Here is a 26,438-nt window from a genome sequence, read left to right as displayed (position 1 = left end):
ATTAAAATGGCAAAGACAACAAAAGATGGATTAACAAGGGCTGCCGCAAAGTCCTGATAGCATGAGACAACAAGGGTGTGGCTCTGAGTTACCTTTTTTTAAAAACGTACTATAGAGTATTCCTAATATTAACCACCACACGTAAGTGGGGCTTCCCACTATAAGAGTAGGGGATGAAATGAACTCCTTTCCCACCTTGGGAAAATGTTTTATGGAACTGTAGTTGAAATACGTAGTTTACAAAATATTCTTTAAATATAGACTTGTTACATTACATAGGGACTTAGTTGAGTCTCATTCTTTTATTATTTAATTTTAGTAACTAAGATGTCTCCAAAGAAATGTCACCAGCACAAATGGGGCCAAATATAGTGAAGTACGTTATTCCTAATATTGTACCAATGCGGGAGTACAACAGATGACGTTGGTCTCTTAAGATAGCTTTGAGCTTTGTGAAGCACACAACAGTGGGGCCTTTCTGATCTGTAAAGTACTAGAAATGGAAAGATCGCCATCTTCACTTGTGAAAAACCTTGAACACCCAAACTGATGTAAACCAGTGCTTAAAAAGGACCAAAAAGAGTGTGGCTTCCATATCTGCAGAGGGATAGCAGAAAGGAAACAAGAGAGCCCTCCAGACAGCATAGAAGTAGTTCTGTTCAGTCTGAGTACAGCACAATGAATCATTTTCTAACTTTCCCCAAAATTCCTCTGGCTTGGGTGATTGTGGACTGGAATCAGGTACATGTGTTGGAGGCAGAAGGTGGACGAGAAGCGACTGTCAGAGAGTATTTTGCAGGCTCTCCCAAATATGCCATTAGCTGTATCTACTTGCTGTCAGCTGTTTTGTCAGCAAAAAAAATGAACCAATCAACCAAACAAAAAAACCCAGTTATCCTTTTACTCAAGTTTCTGTGAAGAGGACATCAAACATCTCACTTTCTGAACTTGATGCCCTATGGTAACACTGATTACAGTCCAAGCTATATTCATGTAAAACTGGTTTATTCAGAAAGATGAGTGAGGAAGTTTTTTTTTTTAATAAACACAAAAAATGGATTATGTGAAGTATCTGCATGACCAAGGTAAAAGACTTTTATTGGTTCCTTAACATATTTCTATATAAACTCATTCATCTTGGTGAATTAGGGCTCCCAGAAAGTGCTGAAAACATGACTCATGATATTTCTAACAGTGAAAAACTAGGTCTGAAATCAGACCCGTTATCACATTTTGAAGTTTAGAGGACCATTTACACTAGAACCCCAAGCGTTAGGAACACCAGAGTTATGAATTGACCAGCCAACCACACACCTCATTTAGAACTGCAAGTACAGTAACCCCTCACTTAATGTCATCCCAGTTAACACTGCTTCATTATTACATCGCTGATCTGTTAGAGAACATACTCATTTAAAGTTGTGCAATGTTTGCTTATAACCTTGTTTGGCTGTGGGGGCTTGGAACCAGGGTGGGCCAGCAGCCCCCCATCAGCTCCCCTCCACTCCCCCACAGTGCTTCTCGCCCACTGGCAGCCCCACAGATCAGCAACTCCCCCTCCCTCCCTGTGCCTCCTGCCTGCAGCAATCAGCTGTTTCAAGGCATTCAGGAGGCTGGGGGGGAGGAGGGCGGGAGGAGCAAGGACACAGCATGCTTTGGGGGAGAAGGTGGAGTGGGGATGGGAAGAGGCAGGGTGGGGGCGGGCCTGGGGCAGAGCTGGAGGTAAAGCACCCCAGCAGCACTTTGGAAAGAACAGCAAGAGGAGCAGCCGGACGATCTGCCCTCTTTCACCCTCTGACTCCACCACCTCAACCAAGCTTCACAATCATCATTGCTGAATACAGTATTACTTTGTTTGTTTAAAACGGTTTAAAAACATGTACATTTCTTTTGTCTGGTGAAAAAAATTCCCTGGAAGCTAACCCCATCCCATTTACAATATTTTTTATGGGGAAATTGGATTCACTTAACATCGTTTCGCTTGAAGTCGCATTTTTCAAGAACATAACTACAACATTAAGGGAGGAGTTACTGTATGCAAGCAGGCAGCAGCAGACACACAAAAAAGCAAGCAACAGATACAGTACAGTACTGTGTTAAATGTAAACTATTAAAAATTAAGGGAAAGTTTAAAAAGATTCAAAAAGATAAGGAAACTTTTTGTCCTTGATTCATTTTTCTTCTGCATAGTAAAGTTTCAAAGTTGTACTAAGTCAATGTTCAATTGTAAACTTTTCAAAGAACAACCATAACGTTTTGTTCAGAGTTATGAACAACCTTCATTCCTGAGGTGTTCGTAACTCAGAGGTGCTACTGTATATCACTGTGCCTCCATGTGACTTACTCTTCCACTTTATAGAACCATTATTATTGTTTAGATCTGTGACTCGGAAAGGAAGGCTCATAAGAGGTCACAGAAAATTCTTAAATATTCTGGGGAAAAGTTTATAGAGACTCATCTTTAAAAATCTATTTCAGCATCTAGGGAGGAAATGAGTCTTGAGGTATTACTGACATCACTTCTTTATCCTGCTTTATTTTAAGCAACTCCTGCCCCCCTCCCTCCCTGCAAAAAAATCCCTGGTTTTGATGCTTTTCAGATCTTCAACTACATACACAAAAATGAATTTCTACTAATAAAAATTAGAAATAATGAATGTTCTAAAAATTCACCTGCAAATTCCATTCTACCTGAATTTCACTCTGGGCAGTTTCCACGTTTCAGTTAGGCATTTATACAGACAGCCTCATTTAGAAGGTGATAACTGCAGCTTCAACTGATTCAGTGGGAGATGGGGGTACTCAGCACCTCTGAAAAGCAGGCCACTTGGGTATTTAATTTTAAACTATCTATATTGGAAAATTTTTGGTGGATGGATACACATTTCGGTGCACTGAGGCACACATTTTGCTGCCTCTTGAGGTGATTTGTGGACTATTAATATTTTCAAAGTTCAACAAGCTTTAATACAAAAGTGATAGAAAAGGAACTATTTACCAGCCACAGACTACCTACACATATGTAAAACTGATGAGAAAAATCTGACTCAAAACATTGGCTTGGGGGAAAAAAGATTTTGAAAGTTCATCATTATGAAGATGTGACAGCTATAAAGACATAGACAGAGTGCTACATGTTTAAATGGTCAACTTAGAAAAGACAATTACAGCAAATTTTATTCCACCTCTCCTAAGCTTCATATATCTGTGTAATGGAGCTCTGAACAAAGTGTGCGTGTGCAGGGAAAACGGGAGTGGGTAGTCCTCTTGTTTCAATTATTTGAGTATCTAACACTTGTTAGTCTAGTGTGTTTCAGAAACAGCATTTTTGTGTGGCTGAACTGTTATCCTAAAGATATTACCTCATCCATCTTGTCTCTCATCCTACCTTTTTTTTCCTTTTTTAAATGCACACTTCTATAAAGCAAAAGAACTGCTATAGAAGGCAATGGTAAAAGTCAATCAACAACTGTAAAAGAAACTAAGTTCACGGAACTACTGTATTAACAAAATCTGAATTCAATTGTAATACAAGTTGTTTAATAGAGTCTGGTTAAGCTTGTCTTCAGTTAACTTACATGATAAGGTTACTTACTTGGGTCAAGACATTATCTTGACCACAACAGGGCACCCACTGTTTACACTGATGAAGTGGGAAGTAGAATTAGAAGACATTTTAGGCCATATCTACACTAGGAGTGTTTTGCCAGTAAAGCAATACTATACCTGTAATGTGTTCATAGCCCCGCCCCCAGCAAAACATGCTACACTGGAAAAGGGCAGTTTTGCTGGTATAACTGCAGTTCCATCAGGGGCTTTTGCCAGCACAGCTATGTTGGTCAGAGATCACACCTCTTCACATCCCTGACAAACACTGATTTGCTAGTAGAAGTTTAAATCATAACCATGGCCTTAATAAAATTTTGCAAGCATACTGATGAATGCTTGCATTAATGAACTCATTAATGAATATCAAGATGCATGTACAGTCAACATAATAAAGTTGCTACATTTACTGACTTGGCCCTACACTGACTCTTGACATCAAAGATCACCCAGTTAAAGTATTGAATCCCATAACAAAGATCAAATAGACATGATGTACCTCAGGAGCATTAAGGCAATCCACTTCCAATAACTGTCAGACTACCAAGGACCTGATTCCTTATCAAGTTCAGTCCGATAGAAGGTGTGCTCTTCTAATTTGGATTGAATCAGTACTGTAACTCTCAATAAGCTCAGTTAATGCTATAACCTTAACATGTTAGAAATTAAAATTCATAGTTCATATTTTTAGAGTCTGGATACCTGAACTCTTACTGAGGGATCAGATTGCTAAGTATTATTTTCAAAACACACAGAATAGACTTTGCAAAGGCTAAAAAACTTTACTGTATATAAAAAGAAGAAAATTTAAAAGAAAGCATGATCTGAATTTTAATACGTTTTCTAGTGTTTCACGCTTCTGCAGCACTTATCTACCTATCTTGAGTTTTCAAAGGACTTTGTGAACATCCATGAATATAGCTGATCTGTTTGTTCAAAATTTTGAACAAACTGGAGTGGGGGGAATTCTGCAAACTTTTAATTAAAGTTTCCCTTGCTTTTTGAGCAGCTTTATTCATGAATAGAGACTCAACAATCTTATTAAGCAGGTAAATATCCTTATTTTATAAGTGAGGAAACAGGCATAAAGAGATTAAGGGTCAGATCCTTGGCCTCTGGTCACAAACCGCACAGCACAAAGGAGGGAGAAGGGCATTAGGTGGTAGATAGGGAAGTGCAGATGAAGAGCTTTACGTGTCCTTTGCACCTAACGGGAATGGTGCAATCACAGATTTGCGTATGTCTTGTTATCATACTCAGCCTTCCTGTCGGGAGTGCTGTGCAACGAGTGCTGCACTCCAGGATGGCTATACGGCATGTTGATGGGGGTTGAGCGCAGTGGGTAAGAGTCGTAGTTTTCAGGGCTGGTTGGTGAAGTTACAGATGTTGGAGGCAGCTGGTGGCGAAAAGAACTCGGATGTTGGAGAAAGTGGGTTGGAGGTGATATGGGGGCACTAAGGAAAGAGTTATGGGACAAGGGTCGCGGGGGGGTGGGGTGGGAGGCGCAGTAGTGCTCCGCCTGCATGGCAACAAGCGCCTGGATCGAGTCCACTTGGCACTCCATGATGCTTATCAGCCAATCTGTGCCTTGCTGCTGGAGCTCCGTGCTTTTGTGCCTGCGATTCGCATTCTGCTGGCAGATCCTCCCTTCACTCTGCCTCCACTCCTGAACTTTTAGATTCTCATTAAGTGACTGCTGCATTACTTCATGCAGCATGTCTTCTTTGCAGTCCTTCAGCTGGTGATAACACGGAAGGCTCAGATCTCAAAGTTGCATCTGTAAAGGCAAAATGCAACACTTAAGAGAGACAGCATTGTTCACACCAGACAGAGCAGTGATCCTCCCCATACTTAAGGGCAAGCACAGTCTACACAATAGTATAATTTGCCTATCCCAAAGCGAGTGCACATAACCCACAGGAGCCCCAAAATGGTGAGTAAGCACAGGGTCAAGGGGAACTGATTGCTTCACAGCTGTACTGTCCTCTGGTTTCTGTGCCTTGGTAGGGTGACCAGATATCCTGATTTTATAGGGACAATTCTGATTTTTGGGTCTTTTTCTTATATAGGCTCCTATTACCCCCCTACCTCCTGTCCCGATTTTTCACACTTGCTGTCTGGTCACCCTATGCCTTGGAGAGAGCCAACAGCTGTAGGGAGCCCCTATACTGAACACAGTCCCCACATTTTCCACAGAAGTTCATCCTGGAAGGTATCTCACTGCTGAGGGCGACCTGGGAAGCAAGGGAGGGTCTTCTACTACAATGCAGCTTCCACTCTGGCTCATATGCAGTTTGCCTGTGTGCAATGGTCCCCTCGGCCCTCACAGCACAGTGGCGTGGACATGTTAGCCTGACTGGGACAAGGACCACAGTGGCTCTCCTGAGAAACCTGCGCAAGCGCATTGCCCAAGTTCTGGATAAGACCTTTGAAGAGATCACTGAGGCTGATTACCACGATGTGAGAGAGCACATCAACGCCCTATTCCGCATCTAGGCATGCATGCAGCCCTATCCTGCCTCGCCCCAAGAGCCCACACCGAATAACTTCGTTCCCAGAATAAAAGCTGCTTACCGGGAACCTTCTCTGGTGTTTGTCCTTCCCCAAGCACCAGCTGCCGCAACTGGCTACCTTCCTCCTGGCAGCACGCATCTAGGGATGTCAGGGTATCTTCCTCCTCAGCACCCTCGCTCCCACTTCGCTCCTCCTCCTCCCTTGTTGGACTGGGCTCTGAAGTGTCCATGGTGGTACTCGGAGTGGAGGTGGGGTCATATTGCATCCAGCTCTTTGTAGAAACGGCAGGTCACGGGGGCAGCACCGGAGTGGTGGTTTGCCTCGCAGGCTTTGCGATAGGAATTCCACAGCTCCTTCACTTTAACCCTGCACTGCAGTGTGTCCCAGTTATGGCCCATTTCCATCATGTCCCTTGATATGCTCCCGAAGGTATCGTAATTCCTACGGCTGAAGCGCAGCTGGTCCTGGACAGCTTCCTCCCCCCAAACACTGATGAGGTCCAGCACCTCGCCATTGCTCTATACTGGCGCATGGAGGCATGGTCATCTACAAAGATTCGCTGAGAGCGCTCCACGCCTGGCTGAGCAAACAGGAAGAGGATTTTCAAAAATTCCCAGAGAATTTAAAGGGCAGGTCTGACAGTTGGTCACCTGAGGGCAGGGGAGTAGAGTTCAAAGTGATGACCAGAGTGGCTAGAACAGGCATTGTGGGACACTTCTGGAGGCAGATCAGAGAGCATTAACAGCTCCAGCGGTGGCGCATCAAATGTTATTCCACTCGCCAAGGCGGATTACCAGGAGTGCTCTAGCCGCGGAGTCACAGAGCTCTATGTGCCTTGCCAGTGTGAACGCGTCATGAGTTAGCGCACACTGGGCTGCTTTAATGCGCCCTAATTCGCATGTGTAGCCATGCCCTAAGTTATGTGAAATGCCTAAAGGACCAAAACTGCAGCCAGATAATGGACTAGAATGGGGGGAAGAAGGGACTTTCCGCTAGTTAACTTTTCTGTCCAGGCAGCACGGGGTGGCTGGCATAGGAGTCTCTACACTGCACTGATGTCCCACCCAGGGCCAGATATACAGGCTCTACACCTCAGATTCCAGCAATGATGTGGCACAATGTAACCACATCCAACACCTGGGATCTGCCGTTAATGATTTACTCACCACCACCCAGGAAGTCAGGAGAGAACCCAGGCATCCCCTCCCACCCCACACCGCCCCTGAGCCCTGTGCCCTAAGAGACTCTTTACTGTAATCAAGACAGAACATAATTCTAGTAATATTTTCTGCCAATTCCTTTGCAGTCCATCATGCAATTTTCCCCTTCGGAACACAACTGGGTCACTTTCAAATACTTTGCATCCCAAGAACTGCAGCTCCTATTTCCCAGAATACAGCTCCCTTAGAGCACGTTCTCACAGCAAAGACAATTCACTGGCACACTGCATAGGGAAATAAAGGGACTGGGCAGATCACACTATCAGAGAAGGTGTTGAGATCCAGAGTTAATATTGAAGTTCTCAAGAGTCTCTAGATCATTCCATTACTACCAGCTGGAGATGAGGTCACCTCCTGATAACCAAGGAGATAGGAAAATCCAAAGACCAGCAAAAAACAAAACAAAACAATACCAACAACAACAAAAAAACCCATTCTCCACTGCTCTCAAACGTATGTGATAAACAAGTCTTCCATTGGCAAGACAGCTTTTCAGGTGTGCTAACTCAAAGAAACTCTAAACATTAACGATACTGGAAAGAAAAAAGGCGAAGAAGGAAGGAGTTGAGAAACAAAGAGTTCTTACGTGTTTAAAAGATCCATGGGGGGCTGCAGTTGCTCCAGTGTCTTCTAGATACTCATCCCAATTGAATTCTGCTTCTTCCACACCAGACCCAGCATCTAGAATAGAACAAACAACGTCAGTCTACTATCTGACATGGATTAGTACCTCCCTGAGAGAGTCTGTTACTTGATTTATGGCTATAACCACCAAATTCTAAATATATTTTTGGTTTCTCTTCATCCAACACCTTTTAACAGTTTCTATTGTGAATGCATTAATGGTAAAGATCAAATGACAAGTCTGTGCCCAGTGAAAAGTAACTTGTAAATTGCAAGGGAATCAGTAGGAGCAGGTGTGGATTTATAGAGGGACTGGTAAAAGGTGGAGATATACCTATCTCATAGAACCTGAAAGGTCATTGAGTCCAGCCCCCTGCCTTCACTAGCAGGACTAAGTACTGATTTTTGCCCCAGATCCCTAAGTGGCCCCCTCAGGGACTGAACTCACAACCTTAGTTTTAGCAGGCCAATGCTCAAACCACTGAGCTATCCCTCCTCCCCTATTTAGTTAGCTAATAAACGTACTGATCTGCTAGCAATTTTCTAGGCAAGCTTGCAAACGGAGCAGATGCCAGGAGAAAATTAAAGGGATTCTAAATAAGTTTGATTTTTGTATCACAAACACTAATAAGCAAAGAGGCTGCAGTAGGCACTCTGCAACTGGACTTTACAAAGCATCTGATGAGGTGCTTCAACAAACTCTGATTTGGCAGAGATTCAACCATCGCCCTTGATATGAGCACTATGAGATGGACTGAAAACTAGCTGGAGAAGGATACAGAAGCCATCAGGTAAAGTATAGTATGAAATGCTCCAGGGCTTGGTGTGACGTCTGATTTTGAACAACATCTTTATCAGTGATTGGGAATTTAGGCAAAAAAGCATCATTTATCAACACTAGCAAGGACAACAGGTTTTCAAATGGACTGAAAAATTAAAACGGAGCTGGGCAAATAATAAAATGATAATTACTCTTTCCTTCAATTAAGGGGCATATTTAGGCAAGCTCTAGATAAAAACACCGAGAACATAAAAGGAGCCTCACTCCATAAAAGAGCCTGGAGAAGGAAATAACCCAAACCATTGATATTCATTGATTTATAGAATTACATTTACATCTGGCACTATTGTGATTACTGCTTTCAAACTACTACACATTTCTAAAGTACCAACAACAGTTTACAGACAGAAAAAACAGATGAGAGTTTGCAAAAAAACGTATGTACATGTAATTTGATTCTGGGCTGCATGCAAAAGCCCTCATGTGACAGGGAGGCTACAGGCCCGTTCCATGGGACATTAGTGAAGCAGCACTGCAACACTTAACAGGATCTTGAAAGACTGCTGGGTGGTTGGACCTTTGATCCACATTGGTGACCCTAGTCCAATGGTCTAAATTTTTCTAGGAAACAAGAGCAGACATGGAAGGGTTCAGATAAGAGTAACATGGACTGGGGATCCAGAATAGATGAAGCACTAAAATGGGAGACAACAAGCAGAGTTTGCAAACGAAGGCCACTTACACTTCCATATGAGAGGGACTTTAAATTCACAGCATTAGTTAATCTAGCTTGATTTTCCTGAGTGTAGACAAGCCCTCAACTAAAAGTGTCCTTCACTTTGGACTGTTTGCTACAACTCAGAGACACAAGGTGGGTGAGGTAATATCTTTTATCAGACCAACTTCTGAGAAAAACTTTCAAGCTTAGACAGAACTGACATGAAGAGTTCTGTAAGCTCAAGAGTTTGTCTCTCTTGTCAACAGAAGTTGGTCCAATAAAAGATACTACCTCACTGACCTTGTCTCTCTAACATCTAACAGTTACAACACTGCAAACAACAACAGTGGTACGCCTCATGCAAGGGAAGATCTGGAATGTTTTGTTGGTGTACAGGCTGTTCACATCTTTGGCAAAGGAGAATTCATACTGATGCAGGCACTCAGAACAAGATAGAATTCTAGATGCATCCAGCCTTAACGACATCAAGTTAGGGAGTATTCAGAAGGTAGCAAGATATGTGATGAATGGTCTTGAAGAAAAAACTCAAAGACTGAAATGAATATTGATTGAGTAAACAGTGACTGAAGAGGGTTAAGGGGAGGGAGAAGCATCAAGGAAACTTAAGTGTGTCAACACCTAGGAGAGAGAACAAAGGAATTAGAATGGTTTCAGGAGTACGGCTTGATACACCATCCAAGATGAGAGTCACAGGAAACACTGACTAGTCATGAAGTCTGTTTGACCGTGGAACGGCATCTTCAGAGAAGCAGGGAAGCCCCATTGCTAGAGGCATTTTAAAACCAGAATGGGCAAGAAACACTTGAGTACTTGTAACAAACACTGCACTGGTAAAGGAATGACAAGATGACTAATACAGTAAGCAGGATCTTTCTATCTCCAGTTTTTATAAAGTAACTAAAAGAACATCAGGGAATTTTACATCTAGTTTGTAAACTAAATGCACAGGAAGAAATATCATTTAGTACCTAGTTGTTACGACAAATATTACTTGTTTGGTAAATTCTGGGTGGGCCTCATTAAGGTTCTTTAGCACTAAGTATTTCCACACATTCAGCTCTTTTAAACCTTCTCATCTAACCCATTTACATCATCATCTTATCATACCTTTCTGCCCTGAAAGCCCACACAGATTCACTTCTTAAGCAATTTTTGATCATTCTAACATGAAAAGGCACAGGCTTGTCCAAAATGGAAAGCACAAAGAATATAACAAAGTCTTCAGTCTAACTATGAAGTTCATTTTTTCTGAACTGAATAATAGTGTTAAGGGAGATGTTGAAAGGGTGGTCCTTTGTTTTAAAGCACTTTAGTGGTAGGTATTCTACAGTGCTAGAAAGTGGGATTTAGAAAAGCACATCTCATTTGTTGATTGCACTTATTTGTTAATGGCAATACCTGCTCCAAAGGAACCTACTCTCAATCCAATTTTGATAATGGAAATAATCATAAGCCGTTCATATTGGCCCTTGAGAAGCTTTAGAGTTCAAAATGCTCAGATACTGAATATGAACTCAGTGGGGAAATGGGGCCATGGTTACTGGGTGAACCTTTAGGTGACAGGCCTAGCTTCTTACCCCCATATTGGGTGGGACCAAGGGGCCCAACTACTCAGATTGGAGCTCTGGGCTACACCCGATTACCAAGCATATTATAACACAGGTCCAACTCAGTTTTGGTACCTGTACGAGTTTCCCTGAAGGAGGTTATGAGAGCATAAGTTTACAGTGATACAGAAATAGTATCTACAAAAAGCATTATTTATTAATCCCTCAAAAGGTACAAAGCACAAATAGCTGAGGGAAGCAGTTGGCATCTGCCCATAGCATCTATGTCTGTCTCCCTGTGTGACTTTTTCTTCCTGTCAGCTTTTCATTGACACCGGGCAAGCATCTCCCAGCTCACCCAAAATCCTTCCCTTTCCCAGGGTCTTTGAGAGTTTAGAATTCCCTTTGATCCCACACAGCCTTGGGAAGAGTAAAACTAGCTTGGCTGGAGTCAGTTTCTTCCCCTTCAATGGCCCAGCCACTGTTATCTGAATGGAAGATGTGTACTGGAGGTTGCCTGAAGGTTGCCTGTGAATTTCCTTATTTACAGCCTCCTTTGATTTAAATACATAGCCAAGTAACCCTTCATAACCAAACAGAAGCTTGCAAAACATTTATTAAAAACAACCCAGGAATTTCCCAGATTGTCACAAATGGGTCCTTATTCTGAAGGCACTGGTTGAAACCTGTAGACAAATTTCCACCACATGCGTCTGACGAAGTGGGTATTCACCCACAAAAGCTTATGCTCCAATACATCTGTTAGTCTATAAGGTGCCACAGGACTCTTTGTTGCTTTCTGTAGGCAATGGCTCCCATTTGAAGACAGACCTAAAACAAACTGATTGCTTTGAGTATATTAGCTCATTTGAAAGTAAAGTGGTTTAACATGGGAATACTAGATGGGTTTTGAGAATATGCAGCCACACTAAACTCACTGCTGAGCTGCTTGCAGCACCAAGTCTTCTACAATGATGATCATCAGATAACTGTCTGAGGGGCAGTTAAGCGCCTTAGAAGAGGCAGAGGTCACTTAACACGCTGAAAGGGTCAATTAGTTTATGTTGCTACCTAATTATTACAAGGAACTCCAGGAAAGAAGCAGTGTTTGCCTGCTTTTCTAAGTATCATATGGCCACTATTACAGTGCTGTCAGAAACAGTTCTGAATGAACTGGAACTGAGAGTTATATCTATTTTATTTTGCTAATATACATTGTCTGCTCAAAGCTGCTGTCATAACCTTAGTCCCAGATTTGGACCTTAGCGTCCAAAATATGGGGGTTAGCATGAAAACCTCCAAGCTTAGCTACTAGCTTGGACCTGGTACTTGCTGCCACCACCCAAAAAATTAGAGTGTTTTGGGGCACTCTGGTCCCTCTGAAAAACCTTCCCTGGGGACCCCAAGACCCAAATCCCTTGAGTCTCACAACAAAGGGAAATAATCCTTTTTCCCTTCCCCCCTCCAGGTGCTCCTGGAGAGATACACAGACACAAGCTCTGTGAAACTACACAGAGTGACTCCCCCTCTCTGTTCCCAATCCTGGAAACAAAAAGTACTTTCCTATTCCCCCAGAGGGAATGCAAAATCAGGCTAGCAAATCCAACACACAGATCTCCCCTGATTTCTTCCTCCCACCAATTCCCTGGTGAGTACAGACTCAATTTCCCTGAAGTAAAGAAAAACTCCAACAGGTCTTAAAAGAAAGCTTTATATAAAAAGAAAGAAAAATACATACAAATGGTCTCTCTGTATTAAGATGATACAATACAGGGTCAATTGCTTAAAAGAATATTGAATAAACAGCCTTATTCAAAAAGAATACAAATCAAAGCACTCCAGCACTTATATTCATGCAAATACCAAAGAAAAGAAACCATATAACTTACTATCTGATCTCTTTGTCCTTACACTTAGAAACAGAAGACTAGAAAGTAGAAACTGCTTCTCCAAAGCTCAGAGAAAGCAGGCAGACAGACAAAGACTCAGACACAAACTTCCCTCCACCCAGAGTTGAAAAAATCCGGTTTTCTGATTGGTCCTCTGGTCAGGTGCTTCAGGTGAAAGAGACATTAACCCTTAGCTATCTGTTTATGACAGCTGCATGAGCTGTTCACTCATCACACCTGCAGTAGAAAACCAGAATCTATCATCTTCTACCTTATATATATATATATAAAATCACCATTTTCAGCAATATATATTAAGCACAAAAATTACTGAAAATGAACTTTGGAACCTAATTACAAACTTTTACTCTCACTTTTGTGGAAGTGAGTTTAATACTTTCCCTCCAATTTTTATAACTAAAGTCTCAATGTTGTAATGCTTTAAACTCTAGTTCACCATGTGACAAATCTAGGGTGACCAGATGTCCCGATTTTATAGGGACAGTCCCGATATTTGGGGTTTTGTCTTATATAGGCGCCTATTACACCCCCACCCCGTCATGATTTTTCACACTTGCTGTCTGGTCACCCTAGACAAATCTGTCTGCCTTGTACCCATGTACTATCTTTCTACAGTGCTGAAGTTTCCAATTAATTTCCTGTTACTGGGTGAATAAGAAACATGAAAAGCTTACTGAGTAATGTCCCCATGCTAAAGTGCCACATTATGTTAAATGGGGAGAAAGGTAACAATTTTGTGTCCCCCCCCATAGATACATTATGCATGAATATATTCAGTGAACAAATGTCTTAATTTCTGCATTCAATTTCAGAGAATTCAGAAATACAGTAGAATCTCAGTGTTACGGACACCTCGGGAATAGAGGTTGTCTGTAACTATGAAATATTCATAACACTAAATAAAGCACAGTTCAGACTCCAGCTCCAGCAGCTGACACTCCAGGCCAGCAGCTCCCTCCTCAGCAATGGCAGCTCCTGTCCCAGGGGTTGGACTCAGTTTGTACGCTTGTCCCCTTCCCAACCAGCTGCTCCTGCTCAGCCAGCTCCAGCTGCCATGGGCTGGCAGCATCAGTATCTTCACCTCCTAGCTGTAAGTGACTGTCCCATGCATGGGAGTGGGGATGAGGGTGGTAACAGGCAGCCCAGATGTGCCTACCTCTAAGAGGCAAGGTACAGTACAGTATTTGCTTTCTTTTGTCTCTTCTGCTGCTTGATTGCTTACTTCCGGTTCCACTTAGCATCCAGTTGACTAGTCAGTCTGCAACTCTGGTGGACGTATTGTGACAAAGTTCCTCCTTTGCCTTGGTGGGTCCTGCGCTTATTGGCAGATTTGCTCACCTCAGTGATCTTCCCTTCTGGTGGAACCCACAGTCTGGGTCAATTCCTCCTGTGTCTGATCAGGAGTTGCAAGGTCGGGGGGGAACCCGGGCCCGTCCTCTACTCCAGGTTCCAGCCCAGGGCCCTGTGGATTGCAGCTGTCTATAGTGCCTCCTGTAACAGCTGCATGACAGCTACAACTCCCTGGGCTACTTCCCCATGGCCTCCTCCAAACACCTCCTTTATCCTCACCACAGGACCTTCCTCCTGGTGTCTGATAATGCTTGATTGTCTGATAATTCCTCAGTCCTCCAATAGCACCCTCTCAGTCTCAGCTCCTTGCGCCTCTTGCTCCCAGCTCCTCACACATGCTTCTTCTCCTCTGGCTCCTCCCCACCTGACTGGAGTGAGCGCCTTTTTAAACCCAGGTGCCCTGATTAGCCTGCCTTGATTGGCTGCAGGTGTTCTAATCAATGTAGCTATCTTAATTGGCCCCAGGTGCCTTGATTAACCTGGAGCAACTGCCATTTGGTTACCATGGTACTAGGGATTTGTTTAGCCTGGGGCTAACATACCTGTTCCTCAGTACTTTACTGTAGCCATCTGGCCTTGCCCCATCACAGTATCTTTGAGATTCTACTATATTTAGTAAGTTTGGATGAAGCCTGTCCCACTCTGAAGGCTTAAGGTAACAGGAAACAGTCAAATGTCAGCATTCAGTTGCTGTTTTTACTTTCTGGCAAGGTCGTGATGACTGAATAGGGCCTCATTTAAATTAAATATTTTGATCTAGTCAGTTGGTGCATATAGGACTAGTTGAACTCAATTTGCATTTTAGGGTTTATTATTTAATGTACTAATCAGTTTGAATTCAAACAATATAATAGAATCTTATTTATTTGTACTAATGGATGATACCAACTGTGAAAAACTGAAAAATCAAAAAGGTATTTAGGCATAGCTGCGCTCAGCATTGCAGTGCCTAACTGGTTTTAGAGCTTAAATTTCAGGAATTAGAAAAAGAAGTGGGAAGAGACAGCTTTTTGAGGCCAAATTATGTGTGTGGCTTAGTAGTGTCAAATCAGAACAGTACTACTGTATATCACTTACTATCCAAAACTATTTGCATTAGTGTTGTATTCAGCATCAAGTGTTTCTGCATTAATTCTGCCATCTTTTTGACTATCCATCCTGTGATATGACAGGAACATAGGAATATTGAATTCCATCACCTGACACTGTTAATATGTGAAGAAGGTGGTGAAATGTGAGAGTTTCATTCAAGTGTTCCCACAGAATGAGTTCAACTACAGGTGCTCTGCTTTAAATGTGGACCTTTGCACCATGTTAATTCTCATTGCCAATAATCTCCATGCATAATTAATGTGGTTTAGTTAGAAGACTATCACACAGAGACAGTTAAGTACATCATACTATGGTGTGGAAGATCTGCAATTAAGGTTAACTTCAGACTCTCTCAGTCTGAAACCAAGTTCTAACAATCAGGTTTTTCAACTTGGTTTTAACTACAGTTAATCTCCTTGATCAATATAATCAGTTAGGCCATGATTAAGTGAAGTCAGGTTGGGATTCTGGTAGCTGAAAGACAAAGCGACAAGAGTAGGCATTGTCTTTTACTCCTGTGGCATGGGATAATTGTCCACATTTACCCACTGGAAAAGCGTTGTAAGAAAGAAAACAGCACAGAGGCTATTTTCAGTTATCTTAGAGGAGGAGAGGTAAAGGAGAAAGTAACTTAAAAAACTCTTACACAAGAAAAATTAAAATCAGTCAAAGGAGAAGCTGAGGGGGTAATCTCAATAAAACTCTGTCACATGTATATTTATATTGAAGCAGCCTACAGTTCATAAACAAACTCAATGTGCTATGAGTGCAGTCACGGGACTAGAGAGAGACTAAAAACAGTGTGATTGAACTACTGCAGTTAGCACATCTTGTTAGTTTTATTATTTCTTTTTTTGTGGGGGAGGGTGTAAAGGTTTTCAATTAACTATTGTTAACACTTCTGAAGAGAGGACTAAGGTGGAAATGCCTTTTACAACAAGTGACTGAAGGAAGGACCTGACAGAAATTAATTCACTATATTCTGTTTATATTTTTCAAAAAAAGTAACTACAGTTGTAATTCTCCAGTAAATAGAGGTGGATAAGTAATGCATAAACAAACATCTCTTTACATTTTAAATACATTTGCTTTGACTATGTGACCACGTTTGCATCTCGTATATTTATTTTGTGGGCATTCCAATAATTAGTATATTAGCAAAAGTGTTCATTTAAAGTGAATTTCAAAAAGTTGCATGTGAAAGTATTCATGGAAACTCAGTTTGAAATTCATGTCAGAAATTTTCACATGCTTACTGTATTCAAAACAATACTATGTGATTCAGACAAAATCACAACCAACATCTTGAATTTAGAATATTTGCAATTGAGCCATAGAGAATGATCTATGGAAAGAGAAGGTTCAAGAAACAATGAACTGTTTACAGACACTCCATAAGTAGCAGAGGCTAATGACACTTACACTGGATTTTTATTTTGGAAAAAAAAAAAAAAAAAAAAGGTGTGCTGTGGTGCACAGACATGGGTTTTTAACCTCTGTACAGCCTTAACAATTGTGACGATTTTTTCCAGATAACTATTTTTACCCTCCCCTTTTTGCACACACACCACCTTTTTATCAAGTGCTTTAGAAATCTTTGGCTGTTACTGCAAAACTGGTTTGAATATGCTGGATAACACTTACCCCACTTCTATGTTGCTCTTCTTTACTCATCTAATATTTCGGAGGGAACAGGGTTGGCAGCACGCTATCTGTCTGTGACTTTCTCAGAGAGCATGTTTTATGGTCAGGTAAAAACATTTTTGCATGCATTGTATGTAGTCTTTTTTTGCATTGCTACAGTAGCAGTAACAGCAATTATACGTTCCTAAAGCAACATAGTAAACTACAAATAGCAATGGTAGAGGGGAAATATTCTCTTTGGTACTTTTCCACTAGTCAAAGACAAACATGGAAGATAACCTGGTCCAGTGGTTTGACTATGGGACTAGAAGTCAAGATTAAAGACTACCCAAAGCTCTTATTTTATTTGTATTAATATAGCTCCTGGAAGCCCTAGTCCAGGACCAGACATTGGTGCCAGGTGGTGTACAAAGAGAGGAAAAGGATGATCCTGGCCAATGGTGTCAGAACAGGGGGTGGGAGAGGCTATGACTCCATCACTTTTAAAAGTGGGAGCGCTATGCATATATATACAAAGCAAGATAATACACTATCAATACAGGTGACTTTAAATCTTATTAAAATATGTAGAATCTCTTTGACCCATACAAGGTTGTGCTTAGGTTTGTGTGGCCCTCCTGTGCAATAAGGCTGGGCATCACTGATGTAGACACAGCCTAAGTACAAGATAAGAGACATCAGATGGGTACAGACAGACAAAGAAATGAGACAATATTGGTCTGTGTGATAGGCAATGATTTCAGCACACCAGTGGCCTAACTGCTGTCAAGTTTTTTGTAGGCATCATGGCAGAGGGCAGTTTTGAGGAGGAGTTTGAAGGAGGATAATGAGTGACTGAAGCATATCACTCAACTTTTGTAGTTCAGCTTATATAAAGGTAAACATTATATAATTTTGAATTACTTCACGAGGGTATCGGGAGACTTAGTTTATATTTGCAGTGTGCTTTAAGTGTGCAAAATATTTTTAAAATAATTGCTCTGCCCTTTTCACTCTCCCACCCCCAGATGATCCTTCTTTGTTCTAAATCAAAGCAACATATGTGAATAGCCCATATTTACAATATAAAGGAAAAGCTCACTTTTTAAAATATCATTTATTAACATAGGGCCAGACTATTGTTTCCTTGGTACTATTTGGGGAGTAAGGCACTACTGAATATGTGCAAGGAAACTGGAATCTATTCCATAGTAACTGCGATGTGAAACTACTCCCTTAAACACAAACATTTGGTCATGCAGTTTTACTAAAAACATTTGCACTCATTTTCTGATCCTATTCAGCTCAGCTGTAACATTGCTGTGCAGAGAGAACCTCTAACCCTGGGTTCATCAGTGGTACTACCTGCATCATGCTGCTGTTCTCCATTCATTTCCACAGCAATCCAGCAGTAATGCACAGTAGCAGGAAGTTTTGGGAGCCAACTCTGTCACTGTCTGGTGCTCATGTGCTGTTTCTCACCTCTGCTTCTACACACATCCAGGGAGTTCAAGCAAGAACACTAAAAAAAAAAAGAAGAAAAAAGAAAAGAAGCTCAAACGCTTTTTTTTTTTAAATCACTTTTTTTTCAGATGCAAGACAAGTGTTTAGCTTACTGCTGAGGAACAATAAAGGGGGAACTGTTCACTTTAATACATCTTTTCAGCTAGTGGTCCTCGTTTTTCTCATTAGTAAGGCCCGTTTGACATCATGAATTTTTGTTGCAATAACACATACAAAAAATCTGATCTCCAACCCACCTTCAAATGGATTACAAGAGTGTGATAGATCCAGACAGCATGGTATGGGGTTGAGCAAGAGATATGAACTAGCAGCACAGTTTTTTTGTTTTTTGTTTTTTTTAAAACTACAACTGTTTAATAAACTGTACATATCACACCTGTAATACAGCTCAGTGCCTCTCCTGTTTCCGATGGAAAGGCTAGGCAGGGCCATCTTCTGTCAGTTTCTTGGCTTTGATATCTAGATTGCCAACCAACTCAAGCCAATGCCCATTTTACTGATAGGAAACTGAGTGTGTGAGTGACTTACCCACAGTCACACAGAAAGTCTGTTGCAGATCAGGGACTTGAACCCAGGTCTTCTCCCATGTCCCAGGTCAGTGCCCTAACAAAAGACCATTCTTCCTCCCTCTGATCACAACTATACAAGCAAAATGGACAAGTAACACCACTTAAGTCAGTGTAACTAAGATCAGAATCTGGCCCGCTATATGTCCTTTTAAGGATATTTATTTTGAACATTTTAGCAACACAACTTTCATGAGTCTTCAAGGGATTCGGCAATGCTGGTCTTCTGTCACTTTAGGAGCTACAATGTTATTAAAACAAAAAAACTTGTTAAAGACCTTAGCCAATGAGCCATCACTTCCTCACTTTAACAGGATCAACAGAAATCAAACTAGCAAAGCCATCTTGCTGCCAATAATCAATTATGTTTGTCTATTACCTGAATACTGTGCCTTTTTATACAAATTTTAAAAAACTGTTACATTTCCATGCACCAGGATGGAGTACTTAATTGCTTTTTCATGTATTTTTTTTACCAGATCATTTTTAATGATTTTATTATCCTCCTTTATATTTGATGGTATTTCTTTAGCAATTCATTTAACTATTATATTTCACTTTGTGATGCACAAAAAATTTTACTTTAAAATATTAATTTGAGAGAGATCTGGTGAAACAGATTTGCTCAGCTCTGTGCATGGAAAGTGTGACAAAGTTCCTCCTTTACCTTGGTGGGTCCTGCGCTTATTGGCAGATTTGCTCACCTCAGTGATCTTCCCCTCTTGTAGAACTCACAGTCTGGGTCAGCTCCTCCTCCGTCTGATCAGGAGTTGGGAGATTTGGGGGGTGTGGTGAGGGGGACCAGGGCCCACCCTCTACTCCAGGTTCCAGCAGATCACAGCTGTCTATAGTGCCTCCTGTAACAGCTGCAACTCCCTGGGCTACTTCCCCATGGCCTCCTCCAAACACCTTCTTTATCCTCACCACAGGACCTTCCTCCTGGTGTCCTCAATCCTCCAGCAGTTCAGTCTCAGCTCCTTGCCCTCTTGCTCCCAGCTCCTCACACACACTCCTTCTCCTCTAGCTCCTCCCTGCCTGACTGGAGTGGGCTCCTTTTTAAACCCAGGTGCCCTGATTAGCCTGCCTTGATTGGCTGAAGGTGATCTCCACTGCCTTCTAGAAAGATCTTAATTGGCTCAAGGTGCCTTGATTAACCTGGAGCAACTGCCATTTGGTTACCATGGTCCTAGGGATTTTTTTAGCCTGGGGCTAACATACCTGTTCCTCAGTACTTTACTGTAGCCATCTGGCCTTGCCTCATCACAAAAGTTAATATATTTTATTTTTCTGTTAGGGTGCTTCCAGGGGTACTCATTTTCATAAAAAGCCTAGATTACCATTCTCAAAAGCTTAGAGTACTACTGTTATATTTATCAATGACTGGGAAGCCATCTAATAAAGTACTAATTTCTGAAGAGAGAGGTGTCAAACTTGTCAAAACATGACAAACTTTTGTCCCGCCTCATGAATGCACTCCATGTAAAATCCTGGAGGAAGATAGCCAATAATTACCCAAGTTGCAGTAGGGATAATTATATTTTCCCCTGTAAACAGAGTGAAGTGTTTTCTTGCTAGGTAAACTGAAGTCCTCTCAATAATCACCAGTGAAGCATGAACAGACTATGCAAACTGCCACCAAACACATCACTGTCTAGTTTACCTATGTTAAAATTATAAGGGCCAAGTTTCCCACTGGCATAAGTGGGCGTAAATCCACTTAGTCAATTACTTGAAGGGACTTTTGTACATCAAATCACTGCCTTTACTAATTGCACTCTGTCAAGAGTTGCTTATGGAGAAACTGTAAGGATAGCTTCATTTAAATGTATTATGTCATGCAGTAAGTTACTGCTTCAACTACTGTATAATATACAAAACGAATCACATTTTGCTGCATATGAAAAACTCCCAAGGGTTATAGCTCCTAACAGGGATGGCTCCATGGTTTTTTTCGCCCCAAGCAGCAAAATAAGGGGGGAGGGGGAAGGGAAAAAAAAAAGCCGTGATCGTGATATGCTGCTCTACTGCCACCGCTTCAGTCTTTGGTGGCAATTTGGCAGCTGGTCCTTCACTCTGGGAGGGACTGAGGAACCTGCTGCCGAATTTCCCCTCTCTCTTGGCTGCCCAAGCACTTGCTTGCTAGGCTAGTGCCTGGAACCGGCCCTGGCTGCTCACTCTCTACAAACCTTGATCATTTTCTCACCAACCTTTGCAGTTTTCAGCAAAGCACTTAAGAATGAGCTTAAGACTCACATGAGTAGGATTTAAGCATGTAACTAACTACGATTTGCTGCATTGGAGCCCAATTCACGAACCGGTTCAGAGAAAGGAATGACCTGCTTGCCTACCTCATAGCAAAAACAAATGAAACTACATTTATTTGAAGAATCAAGCTGTCACCTTTTCCCCCTCTAAGAAGGAAATAGGAAATAAAACACAGCATTAAGAATGACTGTTTAAAAAAAAAATTAATACTGAAAACCCAGCAAAAGGATACAAGTTGGATAAAGCAGCCAGAACCTTAACACTCACCTAATGCAGTAAAACACTCATGTAACTCAGGAAATGTAATGGAATCAACCAGTGAGATTGGTTATACAGTTTTGCCAATGCACAAAATAAACTGAAAAATAGAATATATTTTTTCCTCATTAAGTATTTCACTAATAAGCTTGTAAGTATAGTATGTTAAAAAAATAAAAAAAAAAGTAAAAATGTTTATATGTCCCTCTACTACAACTACAAGCAATTTCCAGCAGTACATTAAGTATTGTGAAGAAAACCCAAGCATCCAAAATGCATCCAAACCTTAATTGATTTCTAAATCAGAAAACATTTTAAAAATAAATGAGAGGTACTTTTTATTTGCACTCTGGTTTGAGTTTTAGGGTGCCCTTGATTCTCTATAACCACGAGTACTAGCAACTTGCTTTTAAAATGAAAGCCAAGAGTCTCACCTAACCACATACCTCCAGAAGCTGGGGCTTTAAGGAAAAACACCAAAACCCACAAAAACTCATAACATTGTGAGAGTTGGCAACTCTATGTCTGTGCCTCAGAGACAGCCCTACCATTCTTACAATAAATTGTTTAAATGTGCCTTTTTTCTATACTACTGGGTGAAAGACCCACACAAATAAGTGAAACTGATTATCAAGAGGAAACAGTAAAACTGACTTTAACCAAGATCATGAAAATCACTAATTAGGACTTTTAAGGTGCTACCACATAAGAAAACCCCGAGTTAGTAAAATATATAAAATGAATCACAGGAAGTTTGCACCCTGGACATCTATTTAAAAAAAAAAAGATATTTTCCATGGGACTGTCATTATAACTAAGTCTGGATGGGACTGAATCTTTATTTAGGCTATAGTTTTTTTGAGTACAGGTTTTTTGATACAGGTTTTAATGAGTTAATTGTCAACTAATCAAGTTAACATGATTGTGAATTAGAACTGGTTGGAAAATTTCAGATCAAATTTTTTCATCAGAATTTGCCAATTTATCTAAACCAAAATGTTTCATGAAGATGGTTCTGTTTTGACAAAGTTTCTGTCTGGAGCTTGCCTTGTTTCCTTCCAGCTTGTCTGTCGGTTTCCTTGGCAGTTCAACTGGGAGCTCTCCCAGGGCCGTAGGCTCTGGGGCAGCCTGTCAGGCAGACTGCCTTGGAGTCAGGGACACCAGGGTTTCTGGGATGTCTGCCTCTGCGGTAATCCACCACGTGGACTGATTCTGAATGAAGGCACCATTTCCTTTCACTGAGTATTTTGAAAACGGTTTTCATTCTGAACTGGAACAAACCCAGATTTGGAGGTATTAAAATCCTCCATGAATTGACTTTCTCTGCCCAGCTGTAGTCTGAAGGTGAATCTAGACACTTCATAAGTGAGTGTGTGTCCTGAAACAACCATTTGCTGAGTGTTTAGATTTACCACTTGATGATACTGTACAATGCTCTCAACTAAACTTCAGTTACAACTCAACTGAAAACTATAGACAAAACCATAGAGAGGAGTTGTCTACACTGTTTGTAGTAGTTTTAGACACAGTTAAATTGGTACAAATAGCTGTGCGCAAACAACTTTTCTGTATCAAATATCCATTCGGCTATGAATGAAGTTGTTACCAGATAATAAAAAGACACATACATTTAAGCTAAGAAAGAAATAAGACAATTAAAACTGTCTGATGGTGTTCTACTAGTTCTGAGATACAACGCCCAAAAAACCTAGTACAATATTTTTTTTTATATAAGTTACCTTTTGGGAAGAAGTAGATGTGCCAAGATTTAAAAATTCAGGTAATTCAGAAACGACCCTCAGCAAATATCAGCTTACTCTCTACAGAAGTGTAACTTTCTACAATTGTAAAAAAGTACATATAGTTAACAAAATTCAGCATGCTAATGTATGTTATTTAAATGGCAAATTCCTGCTACAATGCTTCTACTTCGTCTAAACCATATAATTTATCTCTATATGTCTGAAGTGGTGTGGGATGCCGGAAGATAAGGCTACCCCATGGAAAAACTATAAAATATTTTGACTCTACCATAGAGTGCGAAACAGAATACATTTATCATATTTTCTTGTAAGCCAATATATTCCTTGGGATTGGCAAAAACTGGTAATACATTTCTGTGTACAAACGGTCACAGTACAAAACTAAATAGGGGGCCTTTGCACAGATGGAGTGCTGTTAAGCACTACAGTCTCGTATGCTTTGAAATGCAGCCATAACTCCTGATCCTGGAAGCTCTAGTCCCAAAGATGGTTTAATTCAGGCCTGCACAACTCGTAAAGCGGCGAGGGTCATATTACTCCAAAGAGACGAACCCTCCCGGCCCTGCAGACCCCCCACAGTGCCGCCAAGCCCCCCTGAAACACAACACCCCCCTCACGGCTGGCCCCCCCCCCCCGCACCACCCGCTTTGCAGAAACAAACTCTCCTTCCCCAGCGCTGTCCCACGAAACAGCGGTATTGAACCTTGGTAATATGTTATAGCGGGCCCCTATGGTACAATAATTAAGGTAAAAGAAAAATGTCTTTTTGCTAGAAGTAGAATAAGATCTTCCCCCAACTTTGTAATCAATTGCCCTGTCGAATGAATGAGGTGTGAATGAGGAAGGTGTGGAAGGCAGCACCTCCAGACAGTTGCAACCTTTGGAGAGGGGATGGGAGCCAGACCAGTTCAGTAGAACAGGTCAGCCACTGACTCCTTGCTCACCTCCTCAGCCCCTCACCCCCCCCCGGCTCGCCTACTCACCCCCTGCCACTGCCCGCCCACTCGCCTCCTCAGCCCGCCCCCCTCGGCTTGCCTCCTCACCCCCTGCCACTGCCCACCTCCCTCTTCAGCCCCCCTCCCTCACCCGCCGCTTTCCTACTCACCCCTCAAGGGCCACACAGCGAGCCCACCTATTCAACCCCCGTGGGCCGCACAGTGAGCCCATGTGGGCTGCATGCGGCCCCCAGGCCGCATGTTGTGCAGGCCTGGTTTAATTTAATTAAACTTTCAGAATTTATATTACCCAGCTCTCCAGAGTATCTTCCACAACTAAAACAGAGTAAAATACATACCAAAACGTGTATAAGCTGATATTTTTAAATTTTGGCACCTAAATTTAGGAACCTAGTAACATGTAAACACCTAAATCAGGCTACTATTTTATCCAAGAGATGCTGAATACCCACAGCTCCTACTGAAGTTAATGTGAGCTTTGCCTAGTAAAGCCTGAGTAAGGTCCTCTTTATTTAGCAAGATGCACTGATTTTTGTTGCTGTTTTTTTTTTTTTTTTTTTTAAAACACAGAACTGGAAAGCAGCTGAATTACCAACAGGCAGATGAAGTTCAAAACTCGTAAAATATCCCTTTGCTAAATCTAGCCTAGACATCCAACAAAGAGATTACAAATGACAGAACAGAACCCAGTCTCTGGAAGTAGACTGCAACATACAGCACTTATTTCCGGATTACAAACCTTCCTAGAACTCTAGAACTGCATTTTCTGTGACACATGAAATGTTCAGTGAGATAGCAACAACTGGAAGCAGCATTAAAACCAATTACAGTTCATTAAAACCAATTTCAGTTCATTAAAGTCAGATGGCTCACTTGAATATGAAAAGAAATCCAAGTTGGATGCTGAATTAAAGTAAATTGGTTGGTGTTTGAGGTCTAACATCGTTTTTAAAATGAGGGGATAGGTGGAAAACAATGAGGTGGTGTGTCTGGCCAGTGATAGGTGTCTGAGGTGGATGCTGTTAGTACAGTGGGGAATGTACAGTCATAGGCTTGGTCTACACTATGCGTTTATACCGATTTTAGCAGCGTTAAACCGATTTAACGCTGCACCCGTCCACACAACGAGGCCCTTTATATTGATACAAAGGGCTCTTTAAACCGGTTTCTGTACTCTTCCCCGACAAGAGGACTAGCGTTGAAATCGGTATTACCATATCGGATTAGGGTTAGTGTGTGGCAGCAAATCGACGGTATTGGCCTCTGGGCGGTATCCCACAGTGCACCATTGTGACCGCTCTGGACAGCAATCTGAACTCGGAGGCACTGGCCAGGTAGACAGGAAAAGCCCCGCGAACTTTTGAACTTCATTTCCTGTTTGGCCAGCGTGGAGAGCTCACCAGCACAGTAATAATGCAGTCTCCGGAGAATCGAAAAAGAGCTCCAGCATGGACCGCACGGGAGGTACTGGATCTGATCGCTATATGGGGAGAGGATTCTGTGCTAACAGAACTCCATTCCATAAGACGAAATGAAAAAACATTTGAAAAAATTTCCAAGGCTATGATGGAGAAAGGCCACACCAGGGACTCAGTGCAGTGCAGAGTGAAAGTTAAGGAGCTCAGATAAGCCTATCAGAAAACCAAAGAAGCAAACAGAAGGTCTGGGGCAGGGCCTAAAACATGCCACTTCTATGCTGAGCTGCATGCAATTCTAGGGGGGGTCCGCCACCACTACCCCACCCCTGTCCATGGATTCCAAGGTGGGGGTGGTAATCTCAGCCATGGCTGAGGATTCTGTGGATGCGGAAGATGAGGAGGAGGAAGAGGAGGACGAGCTTGCAGAGAGCACACAGCACTCCGTTCTCCCCAAGAGCCAGGAGCTTTTTCTCACTCAGACAGAATTACCCTCCCAGCCCACCCAAGCCAGTACCCCAGACAATGAAGCCATGGAAGTGACCTCTGGTGAGTGTACCTTTGTAAATATAAAACATGGTTTAAAGGCAAGCGTTTTTAATGATTGATTTGCCCTGAGGACTTGGGATGCATTCGCGGCCAGTACAGTTATTGGAAAAGTTTGTTAACATGTCTGGGGATGGAG

The 26,438-nt window shown here is 41.8% G+C and overlaps 1 protein-coding gene across 4 annotated transcripts in view; it reads right to left on the bottom strand.

Annotated features, from left to right (window-relative positions):
* SFMBT1 (Scm like with four mbt domains 1) overlaps positions 1 to 26,438 on the bottom strand; it is a 135,302-nt gene that overhangs the window by 46,756 nt on the left and 62,108 nt on the right. For 2 of the 4 annotated variants that reach the window (XR_007774994.1, XM_050957753.1), the window contains exons 2-4: positions 23,359 to 23,457; positions 18,372 to 18,528; positions 7,927 to 8,021 (exon numbers count right to left, since the gene is read on the bottom strand). Coding sequence is in view for 3 of the 4 variants with exons in the window: in XM_050957753.1 (XP_050813710.1) it covers positions 7,927 to 8,021; positions 18,372 to 18,399 (123 nt within the window). In the remaining variant the exon portion in view is untranslated. The remainder of the gene's footprint in view (positions 1 to 7,926; positions 8,022 to 18,371; positions 18,529 to 23,358; positions 23,458 to 26,438) is intronic. The other 2 variants (XM_050957754.1, XM_050957756.1) reach the window with 1 other exon arrangement.

This window comes from Gopherus flavomarginatus, chromosome 6 (assembly GCF_025201925.1).
Source record: "Gopherus flavomarginatus isolate rGopFla2 chromosome 6, rGopFla2.mat.asm, whole genome shotgun sequence".
NCBI lineage: Eukaryota > Metazoa > Chordata > Testudines > Testudinidae > Gopherus > Gopherus flavomarginatus.
The sequence above is the reverse complement of the archived record's forward strand: the minus strand, read 5'-3'. Positions and strand labels throughout refer to the sequence as shown.